The sequence below is a fragment of the Plutella xylostella genome, chromosome 27, assembly GCF_932276165.1.
Source record: "Plutella xylostella chromosome 27, ilPluXylo3.1, whole genome shotgun sequence".
Taxonomy (NCBI): Eukaryota; Metazoa; Arthropoda; class Insecta; order Lepidoptera; family Plutellidae; genus Plutella; species Plutella xylostella.
The window spans coordinates 4,666,134-4,680,937 of NC_064007.1; the positions used below are offsets into that span (position 1 = coordinate 4,666,134).

Genomic DNA, 14,804 nt, shown 5'->3' on the forward strand with positions numbered 1-14,804 from the left:
GCAACGTATCGACAAGACGACAAGTCGTGTTAAATTATTCGTGGTATGACTACTGAATTAAATAAGTAAATGTAAAAATATACCTTTCTCGGTAAAATATCAAGCCAGCATATTATGCCAGGAGGATTTTGTTAGGCCTGTCTACATAAATATAAGTATGATTACACATGTCATTTGGATGTCTACTCCAGAAGGCCTATCACGGGGCGCAAGAAACCAAGATGTGGAAATTTTTTCATCGCGTTCATTCACATCACGCGACTTTGAGAACGAGTGCGACGGAAAACTCACGTCTTGACGTGCGCATCTTGCGCCCCGTGCTAGCCCTTCTGGTTTGGTACGACAAGGACGTCAACTAAGAAGGTTCTAACTAACAATTTTAGATACCTATTCTTGCGTCTTTTGCTTGCCCGTCCCGTAGATCTTCTGGCACAGCTCATAGAACCTCCAGCTGCTGAGCTGTTCCGGCCCCTCACGCACCATATTCCTGTATTCAGTCCTAATCTCATTCATCTTCTTAGAACACGCCAAAGGACTCTTAGCCAAAATATTGGAGGACTCCAACCACAAGTATTTGCGCACGTATTTGGGATTATTAAACTTGTCCAGGTTAGCTAAGTACCAGATGAGAAGTTGCTCGATTTCGTCGTCGCTCCATGCTGCCAAGTCATCCATGTCTTGTTCTAATACGGATTTTCCTTCGCTTGCGTCCAGTTTTATAACAGTTTCTTTAGCTGAAATCTGTTGCAACAAGTTCTTGTACGGAGAATCTTGCTCCTCAGTGTTATTACTGTGGTTTTTTAAGTAATTAACTTTATTAAAGACTTTACTGACGGGCTCGCCAACGGCTTTCGAAAGGTTGGACCACGCGTATTTCTTCTCGAACCTGGGACTAACGAATTCTTCGATATTCTCCAAGTAAAACTCTAAAGCTTGCTGCACTTTCTCACTCGGCATCGGAACATCTTTATAAACCTTCTCACCTTTCTTCAAACTATCGTTTTCTTGAGCTTTTTTCCTGAATTTAGGTTTTAGAGCTAGTATTTTTTCTAGTATTGCAAAGTATGGGGTTTTCTTTTTGACGTCTTCATCCTTCGCTTCTAGTCGGTTTGCCTTTAGTTTGGCGAACATTTTTCTGCAGGATAAAGGGGTCTTATCAGTTAGTTGTTCAGCTATTTCTTTCCACATATCAGACGGTATTATTTCTTGTCCCTTGTGAGATTTAAGATAGTTATAATGTAATAGCAACATGCGTTTTTTGCTCTTCTTTGTCCAAGTTGTCAGAGTTTTCTTTGGAGGTTCTGTTTGTTGTGTATCTGTCTGTTTGTCTGTTTCTGTGACTGCCTCTGTTTCTACGCCATTTTCTTGCGTTGCATCTTGGGTTGTCATTTGTGCGTTGCTAAAATCATTGATGTCTTGCCCTTCCGGTATTACGAAGATACATTGGATGTCGTCATCTGTAAACGGAGACACATTTTGTTTTAGAAAATAATGTTCCATTAATTAGGAAGAAATTTAATTACTGACGTTAAAAATGAAAAACTAGCACACTATTTCACTCAAAAACATGTAATGTTAGTAATAGTAAGGAAACTACACTCAAGTCATATTCGTATTTACCTGCGTACGTTTTGATCTATATTAATTACACTTACATGTATTACCTCAGTAAATATTTCCTATGGGAAAAGGTAAGGTACAAAACAAAAACCAAACTAAAGAATGAATAAAAACCAACTTTATGGCGCTAAGTGTTATTAACCCACTTGTTACGAGAAAAAAAAAGTTGTTTGTTCATTACAATTTTTATATATTGAGTTTATATACGAATATGAAACATAAGAAAAATATGAAAAAAAATGTAACTGTCCTGGAAAAGCGGAAAATGAGTGGTCCTTTAAAGGACCGCTAGTAATATCCACTACTATTAGGTATACTAATGCGGGTTTTATAGGAAATGGCATTTTACGTTGTTTGAGTAGAAACTAAACAAATATTATTGCAAATTTAACATGATTTATTAATTATCAACTTAATATATAAAAAAAAACAGTAACATTATCCATCAATCATCACTAGTGTGGTATTTTTCGAAGCAAATTTTAGGGTGTAGATACACTTTACATTTTTTGCAAATAAAATTTGCTTTTATATGGCAAATCTTGCATCTGTGCCGATCTGTGTCATATATAATTATATGATCTATATGATCATATCTTCATTCTTCATGAAGGCCTTTTGAAGATCTGCAACCCTTTCTACTGGATGGTTGCGTAATTTACGAAATTCGGGCCTTTGAATAGGGTGTATACCACGACTGGTCCACATAATTATAGCTTTTAGTCTTTGATACGACTGGTTTTTCAGGGATTGGTGGAGTTGGAATATTGGGCTGATTTTCCTGATCAGATGCTGCTATCTTCCTCCTCTTTGTTAGTTGAGTTGGTGGCTGGTGAGATGTACTGGGCATATTCAAAACATCCTGTTCTGCGCCAATCCGACGTAGCTTGCTAGGTCTGCAAAATGACAAGGAATCCTCGTCATCATCAGATTCTGAAATGTCAGGCTCATTATAATGAACAATTGCTTGCACCCTTAGTTGTGACCCTGTCAGGTTCCGCATAAATACTTGATTTTCGTCACCGGAATCCTCATCTGTGACGTCAGCATTGAAATTTTCTGGTGGTAGAATTGATATGAAGTCTGGTAATGGCTCACCCTCGGTACATTCTAGCTCCTCCAATATTTCATTTAACCTCAAATGTCTTTCGCGGCGCCTAAAAACTAAATAAACATAATGCTATTATAGTACTACGACATGGTACTGGATATTACTAACGGTCCTCTAAAGACCCACAAAAGTAAATTATATAATTTGAATTCATAATATTGCTCATTCAATATAAATCTACGTTAGATAAATAGTACACAGTATTATCTTTAGTATATAGATAGGAAGGAATACATTATTGTAAATAAACTAATATTAAATACCTCTATTTATCCATGCTAAAATATTCTCGAGTTTTCAGTATTCACAAAATATCACAACACCTCGTTAGGTCTCAACGAATATTAAAAATAGCACACACTATCAACTGGTTACAAATAGAAATGAAAGAAAGAAAAAAAAAACTACCCACATTTAAGAAATATTTTTTTTATCTGTTTGGGTCCTTAAAGGACCGCTAGTAATTAAAGTGGGTTAAAACTATATGCTCAACTTTCTTCAACCTCTATGACTAAGATATGCGATTTATCTGAAATACAAGGGAGCTATATGAAATATTAATTATTAAATAACTCTGAATATTCAGAATCTAAAGAAAAAATATACTCTGATAAACATACGTATGTAATTATTATAAACGGATTCGATAAATTTGTAGTCAGCTGCCACTATATGGGTTCGTTATCGACGTAGATAAACGTCACTATACCTATCGCCATTTGCCAAAAATACGGCGATGTGATAGGTGGAACGCGCGGTAAAGTAGTTTATCAACGTCGATAAAGAACCCGTGTAACGGCCGCAAATTCAGTTTTTGAAAAAAAATATACGCATAATATGACTTACCATCCTGTAATTCCTTGCTGAAGTCTTCATCGACGGCTACCATTTCATAATCATCCAGCCCCTCTACCTCCATAGGTTGTTCAGCGCCATTTTCGTGCGCCCTGTATATGTCATCAAACTTGTTGAAGTACTTCCATGTAACTTTCACCGCAGCATTCCTAGACTTCATAGTCTTCAGCTTCCTATACGACTTTCTCAGCTCCATAAACTTGTCCTTACAAGCACTAGCCGTCTTGCCCGTTTGGGAACTCTAACACCCCAAACGTCTCTATATTGAATGCGTTGCGATGTCGGACCGGCACCGCTCAGTTCTTTTGCGTCACGAGGAAGGACACCGCACCGCCGGCGCCGCCGCCGCAACGCATCGATCGTGTGCTCTTGCTCTAATACTACATTGTAGTTCAGACGACGACACTGGCACTTGTTCGCTATCATAAAAAAATATTTTTTATGAACTATAATGTTGTATCAATGAAATTGCATGAAACAAATACCGGTCACGGGAGACCGTTGTAACGCATCATACATAATATATAAAGTTTATCTCTATATAGATAAAGATAAAATAATATATATGTATATGTTACTGTAAAAGCCCGAACAACGGTAAATCCTAGGATTTACCAGTAAATCGTAGGATTTACCAACATGAGTTGGTAAATGTAAGGATTTGTGAAAATGGGTCATTTTTTTTGGGCTTTTACCATCAGAATTTGGTAAATGCTAGGTTTTACCACTGACACCTAGTAAAAGTTGGTTTTGGGAATAAAACAAAGATTAATTATTACCTATTCATTTATTTCAACCCAATAACCACTTGTCGAAAAGAAATTGGAGGTCAAGGTCATTCATCAACTTTTGGGCGATGTAATGCACCGGATTATGGTATTTATGTGTATAGTAATAGATGCGAATTATCATTGAATGCTGGATTATTGGAAAATAACTTTATTTTCACTCATTCACTGAACGATAATTTAAACACGGAAACCGGAAGTAAAATAGTTTTCACGTATTATTATTGTTGACGTCGACTAAATTAGATTGCAATAATAAATATTTCTTAACTTCGGTTAGTTATAAGTTATCATCATCATCACGGCTCATTACGTCCCCACTGCTGGGGCACGGGTCTCCTTCCAATGAAGGAAGGGTTTCGATCTAGTCCACCACGCTGGCCTAGTGCGGGTTGGTGGACCCCAACACAAGCAAGCTTGTGCTGAGCGAGTTGTCGGGTAAGTGGGCAACCTTACTGTCAGACGTTTTCAAGCCGCCCGAAGGCCTCTGACTAGGCTTAACGACTGCTGCCGAAGCAGCAACCGGGACCCACGGCTTAACGTGCCGTCCGAAGCACGAAAGCATCCAGAAAAGAACCACTTGAAATCGGTCACCCATCCAATGGCTGACCATGCTGGTTGTTGCTAAACCTCAGTGATCAGTTACGATCACTGAAGCCTGCTCGGCTACGGACGCTTTGTTCGAGTACGGAGGTTATAAGTTATAACCTGGCTTTTTCAACATTTACCGTGCCTTAATGTAAATCCTAAGATTTACCAAGTGAATAGTGGTAAAAGTGCGAATCGCAAAATCTTTCGGGCTTTTACCATTAAGAGTCGGTAAATCTTAGGTTTTACGCGTAAATCTTAGGATTTACCGTTGTTCGGGCTTTTACAGTAACATATATAAATAAAATTAACCAAAAATGGCAACAATGGTGAAAATGTAACATAGGTGTGAAACGTACGAGGGAATCGAGGGATGGGTACCTATTACTATTATCTATTATAGATTATCATGAATCACTTAAATGAAGTGACTCATTTCAAAAATATCATGAATAATTTGGTCTGACTCATTTTAGATTTCTATGAAAATGATGATGGCTAACTAATAAAGGCGAAACACAACCATCCCGCGATGTAGAACGCACCAACTAACGCCATCTACAGGAATTCACTGTAAACATTTATCGTAGAAACTTCCCCAGTCCTTGGGACATGCTCAAAACGAGATGGCAATCATTGTATTGTATTTGTATTGTATATTTATTATTTATTCAGTAACAATTAAAATTGAAATGTAATCTTAAATCTAAATCTTAAAATTAAACACTGCTATAAATCAAATAAGTACTTACACATACTAAATATAACGAATAAAAATTATATCACATAAAAATTACATATAGGTAAATATTGAATTAAAATTATAATATAAAACTACGTAGGTATCACATTTGAAAAAAATGTCACAGTTAATTTATCATCGACAGTCATTATCGACATTCGGCTTTTCCCTCATATTACTAACACTACAATGAACATTAACACCCAGTTTCATTCCTTCCCCAGCAACCCAAAACACGCAGTCACAGCAGAACCTGCCGCCAGTGTCGTATGTGAAGGCCATAGACGTGTGGATGTCATCTTGCTCAGTGTTTGTGTTCCTGTCTCTGTTCGAGTTCGCTGTGGTCAACAACTACATGGGCCCTGTGGCCACGAAGGCCATGAAGGGATATTCTGATGAGGACCTGGCGCAAGATATGGACGCTTTTAAGGTGAGTGGTTAGGGATCTGCAGTTTTATGGTAATTGAAGCCTAGAAAAAAATGTAAGTTGAACAAGATGTGGAGGAATGACAGTGCAAAAGAAACGTCTCGACAAATCGCACATGACAATCCGAACCGTCATATCTTGAAAAACGTAGTTTCGAGATATCGCGTTTTGAAAGTTTGGTGTCTCATAATTTAAAGAATAATAAATTAAATAAATATATTTCTTTTGTGATTGGTAGATTAACTCTTTGCCAATAAAAACATATAGTTCAATTGAGCCTAAGTCATTTCATTTTATATCTACAAGTGTTTTTCTGAGGCGGTCCGAAGATAATACGGTCTTGCCTGTCAAAATTTTCGATTTTCATATTTATGACCGTATAGCCCGTTTTTTTGCTTACATACTTGCTGGTAATTTGTTATATGTCGAGATAATACATACGGTTTATCTTCTTTTATGGAAAATTAAATAATACAAAGCGTTTGATATATTTTTTTCTATGGAAAATCGGTCCTTTTATTGATTAAACACGAATTTTAAAAACGAGAAATCTCACTTTTAGAACAATATTTGATATTTTAAGACTTAATTACAAAAAAACAGCATTAAAACCTTTTGATTATCTAAATAAAATGTACTCTTTCAATGAAATTATTAGGAACTTAGTAGAGTGCATAGTTTCTTAAGCCGTAGCGAAGAATGATACAAAACAATTTTATTATTTATTGCTTTCCATAATAGATAATTACAAACTATGAGAGCAAATTGTGAGTAACATTTCGTCAGAATAACAGGCCCTCACCAAGCGTATAAAGAAGCTGATACGAAAAGACCTTCGTTGCTACAATACACTAGTAATAGAAGAAGCTATAGAGCTAAATCGCGGGTGAAAGTATTCGTTCAGCAGCATGGGAGATCGTCAAAAACTGTCTACGAAGTATCATACGAAGACACTGGCCGAACACCATCACCAATATCGAGCTATGGAAGGTTACAAACCAAAAGCCTATAGACATAGACGTCCAAGAGCGAAAATGGCGATGGCTGGGCCACACACTGAGAAGACCTGATGATCATATCCCGAAAGTGGCCCTCCAATGGAAACCCCAGGGCGGTTCAAGGCGACCCGGTCGACCAGCTCATACCTGGAAGCGGTCCATATTCAGCGAGGCCCAAGAGAAAGGGAAGTCGTGGCCAGAGCTCAACTTGCTGGCCCACGACACAGAAGGATGGAAGCGCCTGGTGTCAGCCCCAGACTCCTCGGAGGAGTAGCGGGATTGAAGAAGAAGAAGAAGCATGTGAGAACCACCAGACGGAGTTGAAAACTAAGGACAAGATTTGAATAGCCCTTGAGCAGCTATAAATTAAAAAAAACCTGGTGCAGGCAGCATTACCTCATAGCTTCTGAAACCTGAAGGTATTACTAGTCTTGAAGCCTCGGACAGCTCAAGAAGTAGTGCAAGTCGGTTAATTGCTTGTACTGGTATACCTAACACCGGAGGCATCATACGAGAGTATCGTGGTATTTTTTCAACAATGGTAACCGTTCTAAGTAATTTAAAATAAAAATTCTTAATCACCATAGATCATCAAACAGTAAGGCTTGAAATAGTGCTCGACCGATGGTCAGCGCTGACCGTCGTTTGACGTAGCTATATCTATGCAAGTCTATGAGTGCAGCTACGCTGACGGTACGCGCGTGATTTCGTGTGACACGTCGGTGCAGCCGGCGGTCGGACTCGTCGGTCAGCGTACGTCGGTCGCCGATGAGCTATGAGCTTGTAGGGACGCTTTCAGTGCTTCGCTGACGGAGCCACCGACCGCGTGACTGACCGCATGGATTCAACACGTATCGCAGTTTGCCGTCAGCGAAGCACTGAATGCATTTTGCAACCGACGCGACGGTAAGCGCTGACATTCAGATGGTACGGTCAGGACGTACCGTCGGTGCAGCACTATTTCCAACCTCAGGCAGATTATTCAGAAGACCAAAGATTACAATTAAACTTGGTGGCCTTGGTTGACCAAAAGCTTTGCATATTTCATCGAGACGTGGACACTTCTGGAAACCTTGCAGAGATGTCAAATTGAATGTCGCTATATCGATGTGTTGAGGTATCTGTAAAACGCCGCTACTGGCATAGCATCGACTGTGTGCTTGTCTAGGACCACAAATCAAGACTGAATTGCAAAGAGTAGTTCAACAGAGGGATTTAATATCGCCAAAACTGAACAGAAGTGCACTGTAATATGTATTTAAGGGTCGGCAATAGGCAATCGAGGGTTGGCATTGTCATAGAATTATGTAGTAAATGATGCTCTACAGCCTTGAAAAAAATCACACAGATAGCCGAAGAGTCTAGCTAGGTGCTGAATCATTCGAATTTAAGTAAATGCTTATGGATAACTGTAAATTAATTACAAAAAACCAGTAAATCACACTCCCGTATTGTAACAACTGTGTCGTAATTATCAAGAATTTTCATATGATTTTTATCAAATTATAAAGATAAATGCTTGGACTAGGCGCTAAATACCTTGTTTTTTAATAAACACACACCTATTTTGTGTAAATTAATCCCAAACTTGAGCAATTTTTTTCCCTCAAATCTTCATACAAATATCTATGGCGGCTTTCTGTGTTATAAGGGTGACTTGCATAACAAAGTTAAATAAAATTAAATAGTTTGTCTCTTGCTCTGACAGTATAATGTCAGAGCAAGAGGTCATAGATTTAATTTTGATTAACTTTGTTATGCAAGACGCCCTAAAATCATAAACACAAGCGACGTTTGACTCAGTCGGCCGGTGGCCTCCAAAGAAGGGTCACGTCGGTTTAGGCGGCACTGACAGCTCGCGATCTAATTGTGTACAGACACAAAATCACTGCACATTGGTTGTCATTGCACTTTTTCAACTTTTATGACACCAACATAATTTGATTTGAAATTGAGGAAGCATAATTCTTATACTATATTCAATAAATTAAATGATAATGTTTTTTATTAGTTAAGTCCATGGTACTTCTTGATTAAATTATAATTATTAATGCCTAACTAAAACTCACTAATATAAAATTAAAATTAAACTAAAAAGAAGATGCTGGCCAGATCGCTGCCACTGTCGGGTAGGGTACCCAAGACGCTGGCCGCGTTACCCCGCTATATATTAATAGCGATGCTTAGCCTTTGTGATAGGTAAGTGCCAGCCCTAGGGTCCCTTGAGACTTCTATTAGTCTGCTGCTGATGTCTTTAAAAAGCTGACGTGCCTCCCCACGGCCCTGGGATGAGGAGCAGGAATATAGTGAATGGATCTAAGTGATGATAATATAGTAGGAAGATTAGGTTAGGATTCAAAAACACAGTCTCATGGTGCTGGTTGAGGCATGGTCTCGTGAGGATCTGATGAGGGCAGTAACACGGAGGTGACTGAATTTTATTTCAAAGATTTAATAGCTAAAAGCATCGAGTTTGGGCGCGGTGGTAGCTCAGTCGGGTAAGCGCCCGCTTCTCACGCAAGAGATGCGGGTTCGAATCACGGCGCTGACATGTACCAATGAGTTATTTTAACTTAAGTACAATGTATACCATCGCTCTAACGGTGAAGGAAAACATCGTGAGGAAACCTGCATATCTAGATTTAGCACATCTAGATATGTGAACCCACCAACCCGCAGTGGACCAGCGTGGTGGGAAATGGTTCAAGCTTAGGAAGGCAGTTTAGACCTTGGGGATATGCACAAAGGTTCCACTCGAGAGAGCCAGGTGCAGGTACTTACACCCCCACAGAGAATAGAATAGAATCGAGTTTGGGCTATTAAGTATGTTTTTCAAAGAGAGAGAGAAAGATATTTTAGGTTTCCTCTGGATTAGTTAGGTTTACTGGGTTTACTAAATTCATTCGTAACGTAAAATTGTCAATGACGGAATATCTTCTATAGACAGTAGCCACTAATAAAAACAACGATATATGGCGTAATTTGCAAAAGTACCTATCTAGTCAACCTGCCACGGGGTGACTTCGGTGGGTAACTCAGAATAATACTAATTATATGTTATTGCATCAATAATAAAAAAATCAAGAAAATATTCAAAGTTTCCATCCTCGCTTTTCACGCACACAAATCACAAACTCATGCCTTGTTCTAGGAGCAGGGTCTACCCTGGTGCATTTCCATGACCACTTTTCATTAGCGTCCCACCGGTTTCGGTGCTCAGCGGAATAGCACCATTAACCATTATTATTCTGAGATATCATCACTTCTTATTCTGAGTTACCCAACATAAAATCACGCCATCTATTGAAATCATTTTTTAAATTAGGATTTGTCTATGGTGTGGTCCCCAAATTTAAGGGTAAAAGCCAAATAATTATATTTTAACCTTTTTTTATACCTATTATATTAAAAGACCTATTCAACGATACCCTACCTACACCATCAAAATAACCGGAAAAAATATCAGCCCCAATTTACTTGTATGGGAGAGGGAGTGCCCCAATTTTTTTTGGGTACTCCTCATATCTATGCGAAATATCAGCTTGATATCTTTACCCGTTTCTGAGAAAAAGGGCAGTGACAGACAGTCAGTCAGACAGACGGACAACAAAGAGATCTTATAACGGTTGCTTTTTTCCTTTTGAGGTACGAAACTCTAAAAATATGAAAAAATATTATTCTGCCACCAAAAAATATACTTACAAACATACATACATACAATCAAAAAACATTACTCTCCTCCTTCGGCAGTCGGGTTAAAACAAGTGAGACTGATTCTGAACTTTTGTTCTACGAGTTTTAAAAATTAACCAAAAAAAACCTTTATCATAGAAACTTTGTTGACACGTGACTTTTTATCATGGAAAACGAATTTTTTTTTTCGCGTTTTTTCAAAACTCGTAGAACTAAAGTTGTTCAGAATGACCCCTTGAGTCATCCCCTTTCGGCTTAGTATACCCTTAGTATAACTTATTATCTACACTTTAATACCTGTAGTTACCTTTCTACAAGTAAATACCACATTTGTTTAGAAATCTAATCGGGTTCCGAGTATGGAGAAAAGTGGCACCCCTATTAATTTCTACTCTTTCCTGGTGCTTACCAGTGTAATTAAAAATTAAACTTACCCTCAAATCACTACTTGAAAATAATTGTCAATAAAGTTGGCGAGTAAAAGTTTATCGACCCACTGTGCAAACTTACATGTGTGCGTGTCACTGCGTGTGCTGTGTGAAGAGCATTGAAAACCCAAAATTGGCGCGGCACGTCACCCTGTACGGGCCCTTAAGAAATAACTCTTATTTAATTGAATGCTTACATTAAACCAATTCTGGTGATAGTTGCATGGGAAGCCAAAGATCTTATCTTAAGAAAGAAGAATTTGTCTAACTTGGGCAGACTATTAAACTAGGCAGAAGACAAGCATACTATAAGTTGACCTGCATATGGTAAACTTCGTCACACATTCGTGTGGCCGTTTCTAAAGCCTGAACTCAAAGGTCTTCAATCAGTGCACGCTGCCAGTGATTACATCTGGTTCAGAAACGGCTGTGACTGTTGGACTCCTCCAACGGATTAAAGTCGCTTATCGAGCAATAGAAACAGCTATGCTCGGCGTTTCTCTGAAGAACTACATCAGAAATAAGGTAATTCGTAAGAGATCTCAACCAAGCTTCTAAAATCTACCTCAAGCTGAAATGCCAGTGGGCCAAACATTTAAAGCAAACATCAGACTTCAGAACTGCTATGGGCGTGCTCGCAATGTTGCTGTTGTTGCTCTGGAAGATTCGGACAGAGACACTATTTCTTCGACGGGTTTATACGTAAGTAGGGTCAACCAAATCATCGTCAAAGTCTTTGTCTGGAGTCTTAGGTTCCTTAGCTGCAATACCCTTCAGGTTCCAAGACTTTTGTTCGGAGGAATTGCCGTCAAAACTAGTTTAGCAGCAAGTTTATGTCGCTTCATGATGTTACTACAACTCAAATATTCCATGAATAATTACATTAAAAACCGTACAAACCGTATTATTTCTTTTATGACATAGAAAAATTATTGATTTAACTGGACAAACAGTATTATCTTGACGAATCCCATAGTTAAACCGTCACATAAAAACATACAACAATCAAATTAGTAAAAATTCAATAATAAAACAGGCAAGATAGTATTATCTAGAAATAATACAATAAAAATTCTACGTGCGAAACAAGCAAAATAGTATTATTTACATTATAATACGTTTTGATTCATCACATTTTGCGTATTTCGTAACTACACTTGTCTTAACTTAAGATAAAACGACCGGAGCCCGCGCTTCAGACATGGTCAGCGTATTAAACTAAAATATGACTGTTTGTCCATCGACAATGCGCGCGCATCACAACAGACAAGACAGTCGTATAGGTCCATATCTCGGCCCAGAAATGAGCTACAGATATGACTGTTTTACCAGATTGTAGAGAATGATCTGTAGAATGCAAAAATGTAATAAAAAAAAAAATGCGATTTTGCAAGATATGACGGTTCGGATTGTCATGTGCGAAATAACACCTCACTTTTACCACTAAGCACTAAGCTCTTATTTTGAATTAAGTAGTTCGGTTATAAGATTATTACCTTATGCAGTGGTATTCATTAGGTAGGTTGGACTGTTGCTTTGTTTTTATACTTATGTGAAACATTATGTGAAAAGTTAGCACGCGTTCAGTGCTTCGCTGACGGAGCGAACTCATGCATTCAATACGCATAGCAGTTCGCCGTCTGTGTACGGTACTCAGACCCCTTAGCATGAATTTTCATCGTGAACGTGACGTGAAATTACTTGATGAATTTTGTAGGGAAATTTTTGTTCTGCTACCGACCGCCAGGGCGCTGTTCATATTTTCATACAAAATTACTTGATGAATTCTACTTCAAGTTCATGATGAAAATTCATGCTAAGGGGTCTGAGTACCATCCATAGACAATGAGGAGTTATCATCCATAGACAATTGTTAAAGTGCGTTTATAAGGAATCGCTGCTTACTTTGAAATTATTATGAAGGTTTTGAACTTAACAATCTCAGTGTGGTACAACCTTATTTTAACTCTGGTAACGTTGTAACGACCGGCACACGACGAAGGCTTATGCTGCCATTTCAATACGTTCAAAGTTAACGTGTAGTAATGAAATACGGAAACGATAAAATGTTCGTGCTAAGGGTACTGAGCATTGAATGATACAAACTGCCGGTTGGTCAATGCGCATCTTCAGGGCCGACGGTACGTACGTACGTACGTACGTACTAATACTGACGGTCGGTTAAGCTCTGCAGCCGGCCTTATACCTACTTACCCGATAGAAACTTGTAAAACAATTTTTAAAAAATCTGATAAAGGCAGTTTAATAAGAGATTTTGAACCATAGACAAAAACCGATTATAGATGGCGCTAGTAAAACTTCATACTCAACAGCACTGCATTTTCCGAGTCATTTTACCAAGTCCCTGACCATACTTCTCTCTTTTTCAGCACATATTCCCAAACTCAGTGGACCCGCGAGCCAGCACATCCGCTTCTATTGTACCGCAATACGACACATTTTGCAACGGCAGGGAGACTGCTGTCTACATAGACCGATTCTCTCGTTTTTTCTTTCCTTTCTCATTCTTCATACTCAACGTTGTATATTGGTCTACGTTTTTGTAGAATAGTCTTTAGGAGTTAAGGGTTAAAGTACAAAATTGTTCACATTGTTTTTGGGTGTATTACGTTATAATTAAAGTGTTCAGCATAAGAATTTTAGTAGTGTTTAATTAATTAATAGGCTAGTTTCCTAATTAAGAATATTTTAATTTAGTAACGGTTCATCTTTACTATTATGGTATGTTATTATGAAATTAAAATTAAATAAAATGCTACGACACATTTCAGTTCTCTTTATTTAAAAACAACACACACACAACACACACACTCACGCCTTGTACTAATGTACTCCCTTGCGGGGTAGGCAGAGATGCATTGCTGCACCCACTTTTCGCCAGAGTGTTATGTTAGTCCCAATGTAATAGGGGGCGGGCCTATTGCCATTTTACGGGCACATCCAAGACCCGGGAACAAATATCTGTGTTTAAACAAATATCTGCTCCAGCCGGGAATCGAACCCGGGACCTTCGGCTCAGTAGTCGGGTCACTAACCACTACGCCATTCGGTCGTCCTTATTTAAAATAAGATAAAATACCTCTAAGTCACTTACAATGTAAAAAGTTTTTTATTTTACCCATGAAATAAAATATTTATCTAACCCAGAAGGTAAAAAAAGATCTAAATATGTACAATATTTTGTCCAGTAAAGGTAGGCTTTCATTACCTACAGTAATATTTGTCAGCGCATAATTATTTTTTCTATTCCTCTATCTGCACAATATTATGCACTTTTCACTAGCAATAATGTAATATAACACCATGTATAAATCATAATTAAAGTGTTATTGCTTTATCTAAGGCATAAATTGGGGTATTTTAATTTATAGAAGAAAATGTCAAAAAGCGTTTAGTTACAAAAAGGATCAAAAACCCCTTACTGGTATTTATGCAAGTTTTTAAGTACATTAAGATTAAAAAATGTGCCAGTAAGTATGTGTAATCTATTGGTATGTGCCTATGTGGCCGTATGACGAATAATTTTAAAATAT

At 38.1% G+C, this 14,804-nt stretch overlaps 1 protein-coding gene across 1 annotated transcript; it reads right to left on the reverse strand.

The window, feature by feature from the left end:
• Nucleotides 1-22: 22 nt before the first annotated feature.
• On the reverse strand, nucleotides 23-3,811 carry LOC125490709. The gene is made up of 2 exons (XM_048630765.1): nucleotides 3,578-3,811; nucleotides 23-1,457 (listed from the first exon to the last, which is right to left on the reverse strand). Exons 1-2 carry the CDS (start codon nucleotides 3,780-3,782, stop codon nucleotides 388-390), a joined length of 1,275 nt encoding a protein of 424 aa, XP_048486722.1. The 5' UTR covers nucleotides 3,783-3,811; the 3' UTR covers nucleotides 23-387.
• Between the last annotated feature and the right edge of the window lie 10,993 nt (nucleotides 3,812-14,804).

What these genes read in the sequence shown, in the direction of transcription:
- LOC125490709 (XM_048630765.1), bottom strand. Translation starts at nt 3,782, where the DNA reads ATGGAGCTGAGAAAGTCGTATAGGAAGCTGAAGACTATGAAGTCTAGG. An exon ending in CAGCAAGGAATTACAGGATG is followed by an intron (nt 1,458 to 3,577) that starts GTAAGTCATATT and finishes CTCCGTTTACAG; the next exon opens with ATGACGACATCCAATGTATC.